The sequence below is a fragment of the Hydractinia symbiolongicarpus genome, chromosome 2 (genome assembly GCF_029227915.1).
Source record: "Hydractinia symbiolongicarpus strain clone_291-10 chromosome 2, HSymV2.1, whole genome shotgun sequence".
NCBI classification, from domain to species: domain Eukaryota; kingdom Metazoa; phylum Cnidaria; class Hydrozoa; order Anthoathecata; family Hydractiniidae; genus Hydractinia; species Hydractinia symbiolongicarpus.
Genome location: NC_079876.1, coordinates 28,984,565 through 29,006,678, shown reverse-complemented (window position 1 = coordinate 29,006,678; position 22,114 = coordinate 28,984,565). Strand labels below are relative to the sequence as shown.

At 31.4% G+C, this 22,114-nt stretch overlaps 1 protein-coding gene across 1 annotated transcript; it reads right to left on the bottom strand.

The window, feature by feature from the left end:
• Nucleotides 1–267: 267 nt before the first annotated feature.
• On the bottom strand, nucleotides 268–21,670 carry LOC130630547 (lysine-specific demethylase 4A-like). The gene is made up of 20 exons (XM_057444077.1): nucleotides 21,390–21,670; nucleotides 19,267–19,372; nucleotides 18,573–18,648; nucleotides 15,416–15,721; nucleotides 13,423–13,472; nucleotides 13,221–13,324; nucleotides 12,784–12,921; nucleotides 12,506–12,565; nucleotides 12,033–12,258; nucleotides 10,969–11,059; nucleotides 7,165–7,331; nucleotides 6,592–6,731; nucleotides 5,330–5,555; nucleotides 4,505–4,890; nucleotides 3,517–3,711; nucleotides 3,345–3,412; nucleotides 2,798–2,900; nucleotides 2,375–2,491; nucleotides 1,731–1,823; nucleotides 268–1,167 (listed from the first exon to the last, which is right to left on the bottom strand). The coding sequence occupies exons 1-20, from the start codon at nucleotides 21,633–21,635 to the stop codon at nucleotides 1,054–1,056; spliced, it is 3,012 nt and encodes a 1,003-aa protein (XP_057300060.1). The 5' UTR covers nucleotides 21,636–21,670; the 3' UTR covers nucleotides 268–1,053.
• Nucleotides 21,671–22,114: the final 444 nt, after the last annotated feature.

The window sequence follows — 22,114 nt, the reverse complement described above, 5'->3', positions numbered from 1 at the left end:
GAATTTTCCACTTTTTCTGAGCGTTTTTGAAAGCCTTAGTATTTCTTGCAGCATTGAATCCCTGTGTAATCATTTCTGGTTGTGTGCATAAATGTTCATACAGCTGGACAATCCATGATGCATGTAGCGGTTTAATTTTATACCAGAGACAAAATAGCCAGAGGTATGTTAGAAAAATTATTAACCAGGAGTTCTTTGTTTTTGCAACTCTTCAAAGTTTTACATTTTCAGTGAGTAATGGGAGATAGAACTTAATAATAAAGAAAATCCAAAAACAGGAAAATTTATTTTTTCAATAAATAAACAGCATTTATTTACAACATCAACAAATTTAAAAACAATAAACATACACTTTAACAATGTAATTTGAACATGTCAAACTGATGGTAGTTTGAACACGTCAAACTGATTCTAACACTTATAAACTATAAATTTAATGTGATACAGCCAATGAAAAAAGTCGTAATGTCAAACGCGCCTAAAATTAGCCAAAACTAAATGTTTCCTAATAGTATGGTGCTTAAAAGACACCCAGGGATGCAGTAAACGCTTTAAGTTTCTTAAATGGTGCGACTATTTTTCGGAAGCTAGTAATAACGAGTAATACTAGTAAATTTTTTAAAAATACCGTTGCTAACAATAAATGTACTTTGTTGACCCTGGCCATTGCAGCCCTCGGCTAACGTCGTTGTTTCTTTCGCTGACCCCTATCGGAATTATACTTCAAATTTAAACGCTTTTATGGACAAAATTTTAATGTATACAGTTTCACACTGACTTTTTCACATCAACACTGAATTGTGGTAGCAAGTACTGAAACAGTACAGGCCTTGATAAGAATTTTAATCGCAAAACAAAAACACAACAAAGCTACTTAACTAATTCACGTCAGAGTTACTTAAACGTTTCGTAAGCCACAAGTTAACTACGCCCTGTTGCAAATTACCACATGGCTAAACATTTGCATTACCGAAAAATTTGGATAAATTACCGATAAACTATCGATAAATTCCCGTTCAAAGATAAAACGGAATATACTATGCATAATTAACGTTACAATTTTTTGTGTGCACTCGCACATTTACGTGTACCAACACGGGGACGTTTCGGACGATTTCGTAAACTATCGGGTAGGTACAATTTGTTTGCTGTTTCGGATGCATATGACTAGAAGAAAAACAGAAGATAACAAATACGATGCATGCTTCAACATCTAGGAATTTGGTGCCGTGTGATATACCATGTTTACAAATTGTTTCTACAAGACAATCTGCAAGTTCTTTCTGGGCTAAGCAATTGCGCGAATGTATTTTTCTTAATAAACCCAGGGCTGTTGACGCACTATTGATCTGTGTTTTAAACCAACAGTATCCACTCAATGTTCACACATTGCTATAATGTTGGTCTGAAAAAATTTGGTTAATGTAAAACTGAAACTGAACTGGGATGATACCAAAAAGTTTTACTCCTTCACACGAACAAAATATAAAACATATTGATGAAAAATAAACAATATTATTTTTAACTGGCTGTGCCGCTGTTTCCGCCAGCCAGCATCTACAGATCAACCAAGAAAATCCGTTAACATAATTGGACAAATTTGACCTTCGACACACCATCAAATTCAGATATTTCGTACTTAACAGAAGAAAAATTATTTTTGAAACCGCTTATTAAAACGACAGTAGATTGCGTTGTATTTCTTATTCCGCCTTAAAAACTACTCTTACCAATTTAGTTTTGATTTTTTTCGGAATTTCTTCATCCTGCAAATACAAATCTGAGCGTTTCACATTTAGTATCGAACCATCTTCAAATCGAACCTAAAATAAACAAATGTCCATATAAGGAAAAAGTACAGTTTCATCATTTTCGCAAGATGCATATATTTATTTACATGCACTAAATATCGCAATTCACGTGAATAAATTATCAAATTTACATGGCTAAAACTGCATTTACACTTCATCAAATTTACATGGCTAAAACTGCATTTACACTTCATCAAATTTACATGGCTAAGGCTGCATTTACACTTCATCAAATTTACATGGCTAAGGCTGCATTTCCACTTCATCAAATTTACATGGCTAAAGCTGCATTTACACTTCATCAAAAATTGTGATTTCTGAAACCTAGTCAATATATTTTTCGTTTAAATCAATTCACCTTTTCTTGTTCTTGTTTGCAAAGGTGAAGAAAGTTTAAAATAGAAAGAAATACATTAAAAAAGTCAATAAAATAAATTATTTTTTATAGTGGAAATCCAGCTTAAAATATCATTCCCATAAAGTCTTACCAAAAATAATAAATTACCAAAATTATTATAAATTAGCATAATTTATATAAACTAATCAGATTTTCAGCCACGCACCTGACACATAGCTTCGTACCAATGTCCTGTCACTTCAGCACGGTAAGTTATAGAGTCAGGCCAAAGTATTTGAACAAGTTCACCATCGGGTACAACATTTGTACGAGCATCTATTCCCTACATAAAATTTTAAGTGATAGCTGGTTTAGTAATTATGATGATTCAATAATTTGTTTGTTTATATAACAAAAAACAAAATAACAGCTTAAAAAAGTGACAAACAGGGATAATAGGGATAGTACGTTTTTAATATTTATTATAAACATGGGCTTCTGTAAACTTTCGTTTTTATCGTTTTACGTAAAATGACACCAAAAATTACGTTCATATTTCACAGTACAAATTCAAAACTGGTCAGTAGCCGTTCAGAATACGCTGATTTAACAGCTATTAAAAATACTGTACTAAATAAAAGTTATTAACCTGGATATCATCTGGCGGTAGATCGAAACAAAACGATTTATCTTCGAATACTACTTTATAAAACAATGTTTGCGTGACCTCCAACACACGGCCCTTGTAATATCTAAAAGTAAAGAAATATCCAAAATAACATAGAAAGAAATAAAATCCGTAATAATAAAAGAAAAATTGAGCAAAACACAAACAAACAGACAGGCAGGGAGACAAGAAAAAGGAAATTTTTTGTAAAGAATTGACACCCCTTATAGAGTCAAATTTGAGCAGAATTGAGGACTCCTGATGCGAATTTTCAGCTTTTTGAGAATATGTTATTTTTTATGAAAAAATTGAAGAGATATGAGAAGATTTTAATGTGTTATCAGGGACATTAAGAATATTTGTGGAGATTTCCATGTTTCCACAGAACTAAAATCGAGGAGATTTGAGGAAATAGTTGTTAAAATTATGGAGGAGATTTGAGAAGTTTTGAGGAGACAACTCGAAAAAGTAACTCCACTGCTACTTCTAAATATTCAAAATGGCTGACAAAAATACAACATGGGAATACCTTCCATTTTTGTGTTTCGCTAAAACAACATCGTTTGTAGCAACTTCAGGTAGCACCCTTTTTTCATTCTGCACAAAATAAAATCTTATTAAGAGAGGGAAGCAGCAATACTGTATTGTATATAATCTTAAACGGTTGGGAAAATCTTTACTCTCCTACAAAATATCCTAACCTGTTGCGTTTTCCGTTTAATGTGTTTCGGACAAAGCGTCTCTATCAAAACAGGCCAGTCTCCGAAATACAGCGGAATGCCGTGATGAAAAGCGCACGTCACGTGGAAGGGCGAAGCGCATTTGCCACACTTGCACTGGACACACACACCTCTGTCTTGATTAAACTTCACATTTTCGCTACAATATATACAATTCTAAAAGCAAGATAAGGAACTGTTTATTCAAAAAGTACTAACGACAGAAATGGACTAAAAAACCCAAACTTCACTTTGCTTGCCACGCAGTTGTTAGAGCCTAAATGGCTTACCTCGAAAATATTTAGAAATGTTACACTCGGTTTTCCAAACATAGAGACACAAAATATATAGGAAAAGCTGGCAAATTTCAAAGTCCGTCCCCATAAGTGGTTATATAAGCTGTTTTTATTCTACAGTTATGCAAATTGAACTTGTTCGCTTTTTAAGTGGACTTTACAGTGGACTTAGGACCCACGAAAGGAAATTTTGGGGCGTTGATGTAGATTATTCCGTATAGGAAATGTGTTCTAAAGTGTGAATAGTTTACTTAACCCATGCATCCGAAAAGTAACTTCGGAGTTGATGGTTTTTGACAATTTTGTAAAATGGCCGAAAATAGCCTTTGTAGAATTTATCTTTATTTGTTACTATACTTTTATTTTTTTTTAAGTTTAAAATTTTAATTCTGTATAATAATCAGTGTAAAACCAAAAAAAATGTGTTTAACACAGAATACCAGGACATGAAACAGAATACCAGGACATGAAAACAGAATACCGGGACATGAAAACAGAATACCCGGACATGAAAACAGAATACCGGGACATGAAAACAGAATACCGGGGACATCAATTGAAGGTTAAAGATTCTTAGTTGGAAGCTTAGTTAAAACGAAACGGTACTACAGAGCATAGGGATATAAATCTTCTTTATTTATATCTCATGTTCAGAGCACGCAGAAAACACTCACTAATTTTTTTCTCGCTGGATTCAGTTTACTTGCATTGATAGGTCCTCTCAGCTTCTTGTTTTCAAAAGTAACTTCTGGAAGTGCGATCGCACATACCACGTGACACCAAGTCCCTTCTGTAGTTTGCTTTAACGCTCCACCACGAATGCAACACAAACAGCATTTTATATCGTTTACTGAAGCATTCTCAAGTTCAATATCTACACTCTCCTCCTCTGTGTCTATTATCTCTTCCTCTTCTGTTTCGCTTTCAATTGTTTTTACGGAATCAGTTTTCGGTAATTCTGTGTTAGTTCTTACTATGGAAGGTTTTTGCTGCTTTAGATGTTGACACTTGTCACAAAACCATTTTGTTGAACGCTCATAAACTGGCACACCATAGCAAGCTGAAAGAAAAAAATAATTAATAAAGAAAATATATCAACAAAAACACCTGTGGCAATCACCACTACGAAGACAACTGCAACATCGACAGAAACTAAACAAGAACAACGTCAACAGAAAAACAACAACAACAACAACGTCGACAGAAACAAAACAACAACAACAACGTCAACAGAAACAAAAACAACGTCGACAAAAACAAAACAACAATAACAACGTCAATAACGTCAACAGAAACAAAACAACAACAACAACACGACAACAACGTCAACAGAAACAACAACAACAACAACAACGTCAACAGAAACAAAACAACGACAACAACAACGTCAACAGAAACAAAACAACAACAACAACGTCGACAAAAACAAAACAACAACAAAAATAGCAGCCGTAGGAACAACATAAACAATAGGAACAACTTAAGTGAAATCTACATACTGCTATGAACTGCTAGATGACACGATGCACAAATCAACAAATGCAACTCTTCTTCCTTCTCTTCACCAAACATCAAATTAAACGCAGTTTCCATAGCAGTTTCTTCAGAGTGATCATCTGCAAAACACAGTTCAGTCACAAGACGCTTCCCGACTTTCAGTGCACTGAGAGACCGCCTTTTATTTTGTTCAGGTTTCACAGTTGTACCAGTATGAAGGTATTCAGCCTGTATAAAACCAAAAATTTAAAGTAAAAACATCTCGCCAGAATTAATCAAGCCTTGTGCATTTAAAATGTATATATACATATTGTTAAATTATTTTGATTTTTGATTTGATTTGATACACCTGATATATATAATACAAAGGTAAATGGTGATTGACTAGATAATTTGAGGATAGTTTTTATTCTAAAAATCTATCAATAAGCGAGTTCATTTGTGGCCATAAGACTATAGTTTAGCCTGTCAGAAAAAAGGACCTTTTAACTTTTTAGCAACTACAAAACCTAGCAATCTCATATCAAAATATATCGAACATTCTCTTCAATCTGAGGTCTGGTTGATCGTAAGAAAGCCTTATTTGAGAAAGAGAAGCATTAATTGTTATTGTTACTTTACTGTGGACAGAAAATTTCGTGGTTTAAGAAAAAAAACCTCTTAATCTTTAAAGATAATAAAAAAAAATATCAATATTTATCATTAACATGTATTTCAAACAGTGGATTTCATGATAAAATTTTGATATGCAGTTAGAAAAAATTAGAATTTCGCAGAATAAAATTTCGTTCACAAAAACCCCGTTATTTCATGGCTTTTAGAAAAAAAAAAACACAAAATCTCAAAATTTTCCTTCTGCGAAATTTTTGGCAACAAAGTTAAACTTCGTCAGGGTTTAAACCACTTACAAAAAGGAAATAACAATACCAGCCGAAAGAAATTAACCTGGATTATTATTATTATTATTATTATTAAAAATTATTTACCCAGGATGACCTCTCCAGTTCCTATTGGTACTGCTATCAACGAAGGTTCTGCGAAGGAAGTCCTAGTGTATTTAAAGCTCTTATTGAGCTAAGAAAGTCGTGCAAGCACAGCAATCGCTCAACTAGACAACCACCTAAGATATCAATCCTATTCTCATGCTGAGCACTAGGCAGAAAGGATAGATTTTCACTTTTATAGTCTCTTGCATGACTCGGCTGGGGTTTGAACCCAAGACCTCTCGCACTGGAAGTGAACGCTCTACCACAAGACTACTTACATCAGATTGACTAAAGTAAACACATATTGAACACTTTGTTTCTGTTTCTGATAATATTTTGTTGAGTAAGTTCTCCTTGCTCTTCGCAGGATCTGTGTGTGACCAAACATCACCAAGAACAAATGCAAGTGGTGATGATCCTAAAATGAAAAATTTCTGCTTTATTTCTTTTCTCTGGGTACATGTATAATACCCCAAAACTTTTTTGCTGCTTAACACGAAAACTTATTTTCTACACTTTCTGAATAATTTAAACACATTTAAAAGTGTAAAAATATTTACAACACTTGAAAAAAATTACAACTAAATTTTATATTTTTCAATAAAATGGATAAACGAGACAGTAGTAGGGTAGTCGTTCTATTAAGTGCTTCATTAACCACAAACTAATCCTTTATCTGCCCCTCCATCTGCTCCCATTCGACATTCAGGGACCTCATAAATAAAAAAAATCACTTTCACACTAATTTGCAATGAAGAGGTGCTACTGTGGTTTCCAAGATAATAAATACTGAATAAAAATTTAGGAGATAAGAAATTTTTTCAAAGAATATTGAAGCAGAAATTAAATACCCTTGTTATGTTGTGTGTTGGTTTTGCGTTCACTTTCTTCTTCTTCCTCTTCTTCGATCGTCTCTTCAACAGATGTTTTACGTTTTCTGTGGATGGGATGTCGTTTAGATCTTTGAAGCTTTCTCTGTCTCAAACTCCTGCGTTTAGTGTTGCTAATATTTTTGTTGCTGAAAAATATAATCAGAAACTGAAGGTGTAAAGCCCATTTCCTCATTAAATAAGGAAAGGAAAAGTAAGTACGGTGGAGAGTATATAGGATTTCCGCACCTTGTCCCCACAATATACTGAAATATCAAAATTTAGTTCAGAAATCACAGTAGCCCAGTAATTTAATATGGTCTTCTCTGAATCTACGATGTGAATCAAGGCTAACCGTGACAACGGCAAAATTTTGATGGAGTGGTTTTTAGACTGCACAAAACTTACTAATCTATTACTAGCTTTATTTTTTTAAAAAAACAAGACTTCATTAAGATACATATCATGCATATGCCGGTAGACAGGGAAGTTAAAAATTTTTCTAAGTTGTCTAAATTCAAGGAAATTCTAAGAAATTAAAATTTTTGCAATATCAAAAGTTAATATGCGAGATAGAAGTTATTTCCTGACAACAGTGATTATGCCTGGCTTAAGGTTCAAATCCTTCTCATTTGGTTGGTTTCATATTTACTTGCTGCATCACTATTTATTTTATTTATGAATTTTAAGAAATTAATTTTAACCTAAAAAGATTCTTGAAGCAAATCTACTTACCATAACAACAATGAAGGGTATCCATACTACTGCTATCTCTGTTATGTTTAGAAACATCGCAAATTCTCACTTTGCTATTTTTGTCAATCATGGTAAATTTGGAAAATTTTAATATTTTTATCATACAAAATCTAATTTCACCTTTGTAAACTCATTTTACCCTTTTTTTAAAATTTGCAGAAACATGACAAGATAGTTTGCAAAGCAAAATGAAATAATTAGCAATGCACTCATGCATAATCTTTTCCTCAAAAGCAGTAGCATCCACAAATCTCTGAATGCATCATATAAAGCATTACTATTAAATATCTTTTAAAGATATTCTGCTCCCCTTAAGATAAACCTCGAAAGTAGCTCTGGACCTGTCTGGTATTGCATTTATTATTTTAACTAATCAAACATGGTGGTGGAGACATGGAGTATTTAAGGCTAACTATATAATACACCCCGTAAAAAAATTAAGACTATAAACTCTGCAACGCAATAATAAAAAAAATAAACTAACAAATATAGCTGCAGCAACGCAGCTACGCAAAGATCACTATTTCTAGATTAACACACAGTTGGACAGTGAAACTAAAGTAAAATATCAACAAACATACCAAATTGGTTTGTTACACTTAACATTTCGCAATATAACAACTTCGCTTTCATGATTTTATAGTTTAGCCTCATAGTGTATACATTCATAATGACAAATTTTTGTTCTTTAAATAGTTTCTTTATTCATTTAATATTTTTAGTTATTAGAAAACATTTACATGTTATATGTTTTTTTAAACTGGTTTAATTTTAAAAACGAAGCTTTTGCTCAGATCCCTCTTAACTATCTAAAACCATTTTCAATTATTTTTCTGAGTAGCTGCATTGCTGCGTAGCTGAGTTGCTGAGTAGCTGCATAGCTGAGCATCTACGTTGCTGTATTGCTGAATAGATGCGTTGCTGCGTAGCTGAGCATCTACGTTGCTGTATTGCTGAATAGATGCGTTGCTGCGTAGCTGAGCATCTACGTTGTTGTATTGCTGAGTAGGTGAGTTGTTGCGTTGCTGAGTTACATAGTTTTAATTTTTTTACGGGGGTATTCTATAGTTACTCCGTATTTAAGTATGCCTTTAATTTACGCTGTGACTGAATTTAAAGCAGATACTAAGGGATATATATTTAGAAAGAATGAAATTTTGCTCTCTTGTTTTTTTTAAAAAATTTCACATGTTATTATCTATTTTGAGCATTTTTCCCTAGCTAGCCAGCTTATAGCACATGGAGATCTCTCGCTTTCTTTTTCACTTCCAAATTTACTTGCCTGCACTATTGACATTATTAATCAGCAGGGAATTTTCTTTAGTAAGCCTGGAAGGCACATCTTTTAGTACTGGAAAGTAAATTTTGTGATTTGACACTACAGTAAGGAATAAGAACAAAATTTGCCATACAAATACGTAAAATAAAAAATATTTTTTTAAAAAAGCTGGATTTAAACTTACATGACAGTTAATGTCCTAAGAATATTTAAAATCAGATGCAGGAAAATTTAATTATTCATTACACGTTACCAACCGAAGCTTGTGCGATTATAGCTATTGTGTATCTATCGTCCTGGTTAGTTATCTGATTAAATCAATGCATAATACAAGGTTCCAGACCAAATATAGCAATATATCATTCTATATATAAACTATACTGGACCATGGCATTTGTTAAATACTTTGCTAACGGAAGCAGAAGGTAGACAAGAAGCTGTGATGTAAATTCCCTATCCTTATACCACATATGTACCACTTAATACCACATGTAAAGGGATTTTCCAGCGACTAGTCACTTTTTAAATGACTTTACAATCATTTTGTTGCTGTCATGCAGCCATTTATTATATTTGTTTTTGAAAAAATTTAGACATTAAAAACGAACATGAAAAAAAATTGGTAAATTAAAAAAAAAATGACAAGATAAAAATTTTGGCTAACCAGGTGTGGTAATCAAATTTTATATATATTGAACATCTAATTTGGGGCCTGATACATTAAGAGTGTATTTGAGTTGTTAAAATGATTTTATTATAATTATTCGTTAAAAAAAATATATGATCTTTTCAAGCCAGGAAAAGTAAATGGCTGGGATTTTTTTTTATATACCTTAATTATATAAAAGCTTGCACATTTCATATTGCATTATTTTTCCTCATCCACAAAGATAAAAATCCAAAAATTAGCAAATATTTTGTCTAATAAAAATTTGTACCTTGCATAATACTAAACTTATCATGAATAATAAGAATAAATTTTTTTTTGAGATTTTTACCCTACACAAAATTAGGTTCCAGCATATTGCGAAAATAAATCCATAAGAGGATAAATTGTCAAAGGATGTATTTTACTTTAACATGCTTGTTTTGATACATCTGTCGCTGTAAAGATAATTATAAAACACTTTTCCATTATCAGTCTTCTTTGAAAAATATTCGAACTGCATTTCTTTTTTAAAAAAAAGCCTTTGATTCATTAACCTGTATTTCTTTAAATTACAAAAATGTTCTGCAAAAAGAATTTATTTAGGCCCTGCAATTTATATGTTCATAGCATAACTATAAAATTATGTGGAGATGGCTTTTATCATAGACTTTTTTTTTTAACTGTAACCAGTTGATTTAAATAGCTAAAGGAGTAACAAAACCTGAAATAAATATATTGCTCTATTTATTTATTTACAAAAACATTTACTAAAAATGCTACATATAGTTTATAAAATTTACAGTTTTATTTTAATTTTTAAGCGATTTATTAATTTATCTTTCACCATCAACCCCAATCTGGTAGTTCAAGCAAACATACCTTTATCCTGAGAATAAAAAAAGGGGAATGACATTTATTTGTCTGACCTGTTTGTTTATAGTAATATATTTTTTAATGCTGTACTAATTTTCAGACATTTCGCAAATTGTGGTTTGAAATCCCATTTTAGGTCTATCTAAAGACTATCAAAGTTAATTAAGACAAAGTTTTTGTTTCTTTTAAAATTCTCCAATTTAATAACAACTTGTAAACGTTAACCCACCTTTTTTTTGGAATAGTTGATTTCTTTGTTGTTTCTTTCACACCATTACTTGCTTCATTGTTTGTATCGTCCCCTTCTTCCTCTGTGGATTCTATATTGGAAAACAGAGTTAGTCACTACTACTAAACAACTTACTTAACCTCAAATAAATTATGTCAAATTGTGTCGACTAAGCAATAAATGAGAAATTGCAGAGTGGTATACCTTTTATTTTTTTCGGGTGAGAAATCCAAAGCATAACAAACATAACATTTGCAACTTGATATACTTACAAGTAAGAAAATTTTATAAAATATAAGAACACCTAAAAGATTATTTTAAACAGAGGTGTATCTTGTTGCATGTTTACTCAAGTGGCCGCAGATAGCTGCACATTTCACAGAAGTAGGCCATGGCATTGCACAGAGATAATGTTTGAAGGGTCTTGTTAGGAAAAAGCAGGGTTTTGAATAGAATTATGTGTTTCTCTATACTCAAAAGTTACAACTCTTTGTTTTGATTTAGGACACTGTATCCAGCATAATTTGGATGAGATAGTATATATGCCAGACTTACAAACTCAGACACCCCAAAAAATCACAATGACTTGAATTCTGTACTGCTCTTAAAAATAGAGAGTAAGCTTTCCATCAACATTTTTTTACAAATATATTATAATTATATTGTAAATCTTTATTAGTACTATGCAGTTATCTATGTAAAATTGAAGGGGCTGCGTTGCCCATTGGCATTGCACTTTTTCTTTGGCACTCTGATATAACCAAATAAAACCTCACTGCTTATAAAGTTAGAAACAATATTAAAAACACAGGGATTTCGGGTGCATTGAATATTTATTACCATATTTGGTTAGTTTATTTATAACTTGCTGTATATAAACTCATATTTTAATATATGTTGTATTTACTGATGATGACCGCGAATAAAACCAAAAGCTTTAATAAAAAATTATTCAAAACAACTTCGTCTCTCTTTATATTTTAGAATTATGTAGTTTCTTCTTGCGCTCAAAGTTAGCACGTAAAAACAAAAAGGACTAGTTTTGTTAGGAATTGGAAATTTACCTTCATCACTATCATCTTTTATTTCAACCTCATTTTCATCATCAACGTCATCGTCATCACTCTCATCTTCAGTATCGTTGCTCTCAACCTCAGAAGACTCTACTTCACTTTCTTCTGTATCCTTTGAATCTGAAGAATAGTTTGCACGAGCCGTTTTTCTTTTATTATGTGAGTCGACTTGTTTTTCTTGCCTTCTTTCTTGCTGCAAAATTTTCCATTCCTCTGGCTAAATAATGCAAATGGAGTAAAAAATATACAAACTTCAAGACTATACTGTCTCCACGTCCTTGTTCATTTTTTCATAGGGAACTAAGTTGCTTTGAGTACAATGGAGGAGTTTTGTGAGCCACGAGTGCTAACTCTCTAACTAAGACCTGTGACATAGATATATATGTAATATGTGTTCTGAAATAGTGTAATTGTTTTTTTGAGAACCTATGGTAATTATAGAACAAGAACAAGAATGTATTTACTTGGTATTTCTGTATGAATATGTCCATATCAATCTTTACTGAATCACCGATGCATTCGCACTGAAGAAGATTAAAACAAAAGAATTAAATGCTTAAAAACATTTTACCCAAAAACAGTATTGAAGATATTTGAAACAGTTAAAAAAAATTATTACTAATTTTCTTAGAAATAAAGTTCTGCATAAAGTTTAAAAATCCAATTCTCATGTCATAAAGTAAAAACAGAACATAAAGTTATTACACAAACGATGAAAGAAAAACAAAAATAAAATACATACATGCTTTGCTTTCTTTCCAAATTCAATCCACCGATGTGATGCAAAATTTGTAGATTCAGCACAATTAAAGCCATGATTGTAGCCCGAATGATACCCAAATGGAAAGGTAATCATAAATTCACCTTCATATTGCGTGATCTAGAGAAGAAAATATTACCAAATTTATGTTTTCTAAAATTATACATTTTTGATTGACAAGTATCCAGAAAATTTCTGAACACTTTTAGAGTATCCGAAATTTTTGTCTTCATTTTTGGCTGATAAGTTTTTTGCTATAATTTGTTTCAAGATAAAAAAATAAATACTCATAATTACTAAACAGAAACGTTTTTGGGAATTGTTTCAGGGTTTTCAAAGTATATCTCTAAAGAATGATGGATATTCAATGTTTTCAAGTGAGCTGTAAATTTATTTATTTATTTACATATCTAACTTACTTTATTTACAGGTATGGAAAACTTGCGCAGCACATGTGGTGAAATCATCGTCATTTTATGCCGCATGAATTCCGAACAGTCTTGAAAACTGCCAGAAAAGAAGCCTAAATACATAATGTGTTATATTTTAGTCAACTCAAACTATTTATTTATTAGTTTGAATTTGTTAGTTTAAGGAATAATCTCAGTACAATCTTCAAACCTTTTGCTAAAGTTTCTAATCGCTTTCCATGCTCGGGCGGCACAGCATACCTGTTAAATTAATAAAAACAAGATGTTTAATCTATTGCCTAATTTTTATTTTTACAAAAAAAGTTGAATAGCAATGTGTTTTATCTATATTTTATTGACTAAAATTAAAGGAAAACAACATAAGCTGGATACTGCATGCATTTAAAATTTGCATAAATCAGATGGTTAACAAGAAATCACTTAAATCATTGCCTAACCCTATTCGATCCAGGGAATGAGGGGGGGGGGGGGGATTTCACCCACCTGACGATTTTTTTTTAATAACTCCTTATTGCTATGTTATATGGCTATGAAACTTACTGAGTTTTAATATTTATCTATTAGACACCTGCATTCCAAATTTTAGGTCCCATACCTTTCAGAAGCTTTGATATTGGCCATTACTCAAAACTAATCCTAAAAATCTCTATGAAATCCTAATAATGGGGAAAATTTAATAACTCCTGTTAGAACTATTCTTAGAACTTGAAACTTGCAACACAACTTTCTTTTATTAAGAAGAATTATTGCTTATAATTTAGACATGTGATTAATCCGATTTCCCTATTTTGTTGGATTTTACCTGAATATCGGAAAAAACTTGATTTTTGGGCGATTTTTGGCACTTTTTTATCGATCTACGTAAAAACCGGAAAATATGTTAAATAACTTTTATTTAGCTTTCAGAAACTTCACACAGAATGCAAAAATTCGCTCTGGAACAAAAGTAATTAAATTTTAAGTAGATAGTGACATTTTTAACAAATTTCAAGCTTCTGACGTCGCAGAAAATGTTCTGACGCAAGAAAAAATTTATTGCTGCCATTTTGTTTCTTTTATGACGTACTATAAGTGTGCCAAGTTTGATTCAATTTGAACAACCCCATGAAAAGTTATTGAGGGGGGATCCCCTGGTCATAGTATGTTTTGAAAAACCCAGGATCGAATAGGGTTAAAATAACAACTATTCAATGCCTGACAAACTTTGACATTCGACCGTCAGGATACAAAAAAAAAATGGTGAAGTTGACTGGCAGCTAATAGTGCCTTCCATGAAAGCCAAAAACACTTTCAGAATCTACGCTACAAAATGAACACATTGTCTATCAACAGAATAGCTATAAGGCAGAGCATAAAGTCTATAACCACAAAAATCCTGAGCAACTAAATAATCAATATTTAAAACCAGCTTCTACTGGGTGATTTAAAGTTTCATATCACTTGTGGGTAAATTAAAATGTGAAAAACGCTATTTTTCTTGCCAATGGTCGAATTAAATATTTCTGCGTTTTTTATTTATTTGAAAAATAAATAAAAATAAAATATTTTTTTTCCCTTTAACATTGGGGGATACTGTAGCCAGAGCATAAAATAATATATTTCATGTAAAAAAATAAACTTAAGTTGCAGTAACGAAAATGTATGCAAACAATTTATTTGCAGTTTAATACAAAGGAGAAGATAATGGAGTTTGACATGAATCAAAATCATGGCAAATAAACCTTTGTAGATATTTTACACCCATATCTTAGATGCAAATTACTGAATGAAATTACTATACTGAGTGAAAGAATTGACATTATATTATTAGAAAAATAAGTTGGTACAAAGTTTAATTAAAGACTCTTGCTTTTACAACACATTCATATGGTGTTTAAAAAGAACTTAGAGTTTTGGTAATAATGTTGAGTTTTTGACAGCCGAAAAAAGTGAGTTAATTGGCCATTTTAAATTCTAGGCTAAAAATTTTTTTAGCGCTGTCACACAAGAAAATTTTTTTCAATTTATTTTAAGGTGCATGCATATAATATCTCTAATCAATTTTTTTTATTAAAAAGTAAAAAAAGTTCAAAAGCAAAGTAATGCCATTCTGTGAATTATGACATAATAAAAGCAACTTTATTCCTGACCTAATAACTATATTGAATGAAAGGAAAACATGTGTTTCATGGTCTGTGACTTACCAAGATTTGGGAGCACCAAAGTGCAAATAATTTATACTATACAAATCCATATCTTCTGTATGCCAAGGAAATGTGGTTTTCCACATGCCAAAATATAAGTATGCTGTGTTTACACCAAGAATTTTAACTTTACTGTCTGTATTCAATGTATCCAGTATAGTGTTTAAATGATTAATGTTCCAATATTTCACTCCTTTATCATATATACTTCCAGGGATATCTGCACCATATATTGCAGGGTTAAATGTAATGTTTTTCCAGAATTTACGTTCAATTTTGTCTAAATCACCATCAGGAGGTTTGTACCTAAAAATATATATAAGGTTTTTAATCACTTATATAATCTTAACAAAAATTGATCTGTGAGAATTAAAAAAAAGTTTTTTGCCCCCAAATTTACGTTGAGATATGGTGTTGTTTCAGTTTCATCTGGTTGTGTTTTGATGATTTTACGACCAAATACAGTCTTGTTTAAGCTCAATACAACCGCGTTTTAATGCAGCAAAACTACCTTTATTATTTTTATTTTTGCATAAAGATGTTAATACGAACTCTGTATTAAAATAGAACAACTTTTTAAACGTTTAAATGAAGACCAAAAAATACAGTATTTACAAGTATTATCAGTATTAATGAATTCTGGAATAAGTAATGTTTAATTTTTAAAAAAAGGGTAAATTGTGTGTAACCAGTGTACAATGTAAACACCATGCAAGGGAGTTATTACAACACTATAAGGAACCGTCTCAAAATGTTCGTACGTAGTTCGTATAATTCGTATAAAAAAATTCGTATCGATTTATTAAATCTTTCGTATCATTTTATTTTTAAAACAAACTTTTTCAAATCATCAAAATTACAAGTTCGTATAAAGTTTGTATCATTTAAAATAAAGTTCGTATGTAGTTCGTATCATTTTTAAAGAAGTTTGTATAAAAATTTGCTTATACGAAGTTCGTTTATTATAATTGGACTATTATTTATAGTTTTATATTGAAATTTTTTCAACAAATATAAAGTTTGTTTCGTTATACAAACTTCATTTATTTTAATTGGATTTATTATCTAAGGTCTTTAGGGATCGTCTCCACGGCACCGTAGAAAGCAAAAACATCTCTGTAGATCATTTAAACATCATGAAAACGGGATCATAGAAAGCGAAAAAGATCGCCGTAGATCGTTAAAAAATCATGAAAACGAGATCGTAGAAAACGAAATGATCGCCGTAGATAGTTTAAAAATCATGAAAACAGGATCGTAGAAAACAAAAAGATCGTTGTAGATCGTTTAAAAATCATGAAAACGGCATCGTAAAAGCTAAGAGATCGCGGTAGATCGTTTAAAAATCATGAAAACAGGATCGTAGAAAACGGAAGGATCATCGTAGATCGTTTAAGAATCATGAAAACGGGATCGTAGAAAATGAAAAGATCGCCGTAGATCGTTTAAAAATCATGAAAACAAGATCATATAAAGCAAAAAGATCGCCGTAGATTGTGTAGAATGACCCTATGAATATATGTTCGTTATTTTAAACGAAGCACTTCGTATGACATTCGTTTCACGAAACGAAGTACTTCGTAGCGTTTGTATGATTATACGAAAAAAACATACAAACATTTTGAGACGATCCCTAAATTAACTTATAACCAATAACTGTTTAATGAATCATTTTATATTTATTATTTTAAAAAGAGTAAACTTTTATATTGAAATTATTATGTAGAATATTCTAAGTGGCGCTTAAACGAGAGCCTCCCTTCAATAAGTATACTTAATAAGGTGCCACAAATGTATTTATTTAAGTAAATATGGTATAAATTTTCTGTATATGTTCAAAATGAAATGAAGTAAAGTATAGCTTTAAAGGTGGAAAGTGGTGGAGTTTGCAGGAAAGAGATTGCTAGTAACTTGTTGTCATATTGATATTGGAGGTTAAGACCTGGCATTCAGTTTCTATAACCGACTGGTAGCCTTATGATAGAGTGTTCGCTTCCAGTGAAGAAGGTCTTAGGTTCAAACCCTGGTCGAGTCATGCCAGAGACTATAGAAGTGTGAGTATATCCTTTCTGAGTGCTCAGCACGAGAATATGATTGATATCTTGGGTGGTTGTCTAGTTGGTTGATTGCTGTGCTTGCACAACTTTCGTAGCTCAAATAGGAGCTATAAATGCACTAGGACCCCCTTTGCCGGACCCTCTTTGATAGCAGTACCAATTTTCATATTTTTAAAAAAATTTTGCATTATAATTTTTTTCTTCATCTATAATTAAGTATAGTTATAATCAGCATATGTGTTTCTTTTACGAGTCTTACTTTCAAACAAAGATCAAATATAGCATAATTAAATAAACTGTTGTAGCAGGGTACTTATTTTCAGCATCATTTTGAAAATTTTACACTTTCTTTAATATTTGGTGAGGATTTCAAATATTTTATCCATTTTTTAACAATATTTTCAAAATCGCTGTGGCATATCAAAGGGAATAAATAAGATAAATTTAAGAACTGTGTGTTATGTACACCAATTTGCATTTGTATAGCGTCAAAATTTGTTTATTCTTTTAAACCAAACAGACCGCATGATGTTTTAACAACAGGTGCATAGCTTCAATCCTTGTTGGAAAAGGTGATTTGTCTTCCAAAAAAAGGAACAAGCCTTAAAATGGACAAAACTTTGACCTTATTAAATCTTTTTCCCAGTTTTTTCAGATTTTGTATTTTATTTCAATCTCCTGGTAAAAATACTATATAGCATAATAATACTCTTTTAGCAATAAATAAGGTTGATAACAAAAGATAAATCAGTGCTCAAGGTCATTATGTCTATTTTGTGGTCAAAAAAATAAACAATCATATTGTTATCAGCTGGTTTATTTCCTAATCAAAAATACTTTGCACAACAATAAATTAAAGATAATTATAGTTACATACAATTACACATCCATCATGAATCACAGAAACAAACCTTTTGTGTAAACTATAATTAGCGGTGATCCAAAATAATTATGACACTTCACATATGTAATATGTTTTACATAACATTCTTTAATTAGGGTTTATAACAGAATTATTTTATCACCTTGGTTGTAAAACTTGTTGTGTATAGATTATTTAAATTGTATTTATATTTAAAACTTGTCAAATAATAACATACCTAGGACTTTCTGCTAATTCTTTAAAGTCTTTAACTTTTATTGATTTCTTCTGCACATTAAATAATTGAAATAAACCTATAAGAAACATGTGAAAAGTGTACGCATGACGGCAACAGGACAAAAAATGGCCCATGGATTAAGAAATCAATATATACACAACAATGCAGTCAATATCTTTTTGCACACAATCTCAGTCTTGTCATTCTAGCATGTGAAATCAAACTCGATACACACATTCCATACAGGCCTGAAATAGAATTGGGCATGCTGTTTTCAGGTCTCAATTACACGTAAAACCAATATCAAACTTGCCAAAGTGGACAGAATAATTTGACACTACAAAAACAATTTGCTGCCTTTTTTGCAATGACAAAACCAAAGCTATACAAACAAAAACATAAAGATAAGGACCACATATAAATATCCAAATGTCAATTATACAACAAGACATCAGAATCAAACAGAATTCTTGTTGTATACCCAAAATTGCTTTTATAGTGTCCAGGGATTTTTAATTGTTCAATTAGTCCTTTGCAGAAATTAAATATTTAGATATGTGATATTTGATATATGTGCTGAATGACACACACAATTTGTACCTAATTTTTAAAGTCAATACCTGACAGAGAGGAACACATTTAACAAGCATTTTTTTAAAGAGGAAAATTTCTTAAGGTTAAATCTCAAAAATACCTTGTTGTCCAGTGACTGTTTGCGAAACAGGCGTTTCAATTTTAATTTCACCAATTCGCTTCATATTGTACCTTCTGACAGGACACCATTCCTTTGGAGGTATAACCTAGGCATAAAGAAACAACATCAACAACTACGTATCAGAACAAAAATAAGATGTGAATTGTACATGTCTTGTAAGAATTTTAAAAACTTTATCTACAAAAGCAGGTTAAACCATTACATTTGGCCACTATTAAAAATATATGTTATGTTCACATTGCAGAGTATTAGTAAAAATTAGTCTGTCAGTTTGATTTTTATCACAGAGTCACCAAAATTATATTTGTTTCCAAAAAACAACCTAGAACTTCAACTCATCTCTAGGGCTTTTTTACACTTACAGGCCTCACCAGGAAAAAAAATAATACTATGTAATCATGCAAACATCGCACAGCAAGAAATTTTAAAGTGCGCTCTGGCGTGTTTTAGCGAGTCTCTCAGTTTTAACTTCATTATCTCTAATAGCTGAAAAAATATTTAAATTTTATTTGTTAACAATAAATTAAATCATTTTTGGAATTATTAGCTAGAACTATTTATTAGAAATATACTTGAATTATATGATCGCACACCTGAGTTATTTTATGGATGTTTTTATAATACAAATCAACTAAATGTGCAGTAGTGTGAAATGGGAAGTTAAGCAGGAAATATTACCTTTTTAGAAAAGGGATACAGTAGTGAATCAGGACACCTAACATTGTGGACAGCATGTCATGCAATCACAAATTTGGAGTATCGAGAACATCACAATCTATCGCGAACTATACATTGTAATCTTAAATGCTGTACCTTTGCGATCTTTATTAAATACTTTGTGAATTTTTAATTAAATAAATAAAAACATAAGACGTTAGCAGAATAGATCAAGAAATAAATATAAAATTATTTAATGTAAGGAGATTCTTCGTCGTTGTTCTTTAAACTTTAAATTTCTAGCGTTCAAAAAAGATTTAAAGATAAGAACAACAAATTAAAACAACTTCTTAGCCCTTCAATTCAACTATAGTATTGATCGAAAAGTTTTGTAGGTTTGTTACTAATTTTCAGAAACTCAGAAAGTTCATTTCACAAGTTTTACAACTTACTTTTGAAAAACCTGAATGCTTTACTCTATTTTTGATCTTATTTTCTACATATGCTTATGGAAGCATAAGGCACAAATAATAAAAATTAAAGTATTTCCTGAAATTGATTCCAAAAATTACAGAAAAAAATCTATTTTGACTTTATTATTTTGGCTATGCGCCATGTATGGCACAAACAGTATCTGCATCACTTAAATCTATTTATAGCCCTGTTTCTAGGTACTGTTAAAGCGGCCTTCAAAAAACAACAAAATTCAGAATGCAGATAAAATCTGTAACCAAAGAAAGAACCAGAGAATTCTTTTAAATTTTATTGTAGGTTATCTTTTTTTCATAAACATCAAATGGATGTTTCTTATGGCAACTTCGGTAAATGCTACCAGCAATTTTGCCACTCAGTGATTGATATTTTATGTGCTGTCAATTGTTTCCAGAAGGGACCACAAAGGTGGTTCTAGAGTATTTAAATTAGAAAAAACCACTCAACACAAGATCCTGCATTCACGGTCTATATTTGTGGAAATGGCGCTCGTATGTGAAAGATTTTAATTTTCTGCTATTGTTTAACGTTTAATATTTTAAGAATTAACTGAAATGATCTTCGCAAATACATTTTCTTTTGGATCAAATAAACCAGAAAATAAATTTGTTGATGTGAGGAGGAGGTGGTATGGTATGGCAAATGAAAGTTGTTCTGCAAGGGGTATTATACAGAACAAAATCAAACACATTGCCTGACAACGTGAAGATCCAGTTTCTGATTTCTTTTGTCAATTTCGGTAAATATTACATGACTACAGGATCCTGTATATTTAGCAGTTTCCCCTGACTGACAGAAGCCTTTAAAATTTCTTACCCAATAACCTGGACAACACGATGTGGAAATCTGACTGATTGGAAATTAATTATTGGCTACTTATTCCTTCTTGGCTGAATGGTTATTTTATAGCAATATGTTACTTCCTTAACGAGCGTGAAAAAAGCTCTACTAACCTTGGCTACTCCAGCCTTATGAGCTCCTTTCGATTCCATGTAACTTATATATTGGGAGAAGTTTTTAAATTCTTCAAAAGATGGCTGAAAAACCATTATTTCGCACCCTTCATTTGCAGTCATGGCGAATTCGTGTGATAACCGTTGTGCTGTTCTATTTTTATTCTGGTTGCTGTTGCATTGGAAAACATGAAGCGATCGCCTCAACGTTCTACCATTATTGTTTTCATTCGAATGTGATAACATAGGTAGTTATAGCCAATCAGTGTTTGTCTGTGGATTAAATAGAACTCGACTATGTTTTTAAGAAATGTTTACAAATCCAGGCTAGCCGTTATACTATAGAACTTTACCTGTAATGCGCACAGAACTCGTGGTCGACGACCCTTCTTGTAAATGCGTAATCATACAGTCTTATATCTAGCTTCTAGTAAGTACATATAGCTGTAAGAAAATTTCGTAGTAGAATTTTAAGAATTTAGAGCAATCAGTAAAACAAAAATTGAGAATAAAGTATTCCAAAAATAGATTCACCGCGAGGTCTAGTGGGTTTTAAAATATTATTGTGTCAAGGGCATAGGAATAATGAAACATTTGACTAGAGGAGAGTCTACTGTGTGACTTATTTGCAAGCATAAACTTTAAAACATGTGATTAAACTATTTTGGTGAAAAAAACCCTTATAATTCCTTATCGTTGAACTAATAATTCATAGCGCAAAAGTT

Excerpts from the sequence above, each read along its gene's own strand:
- LOC130630547 (XM_057444077.1), bottom strand. The coding sequence starts at position 21,635 with ATGTTATCACATTCGAATGAAAACAATAATGGTAGAACGTTGAGGCGA. Across the intron at positions 19,373-21,389 it reads ATAAGGCTGGAGTAGCCAAG|GTTATACCTCCAAAGGAATG; the intron begins GTTAGTAGAGCT and ends CTTTATGCCTAG. Across the intron at positions 7,332-10,968 it reads TCAACTATTCCAAAAAAAAG|CAACAAAAATATTAGCAACA; the intron begins GTGGGTTAACGT and ends TATATTTTTCAG.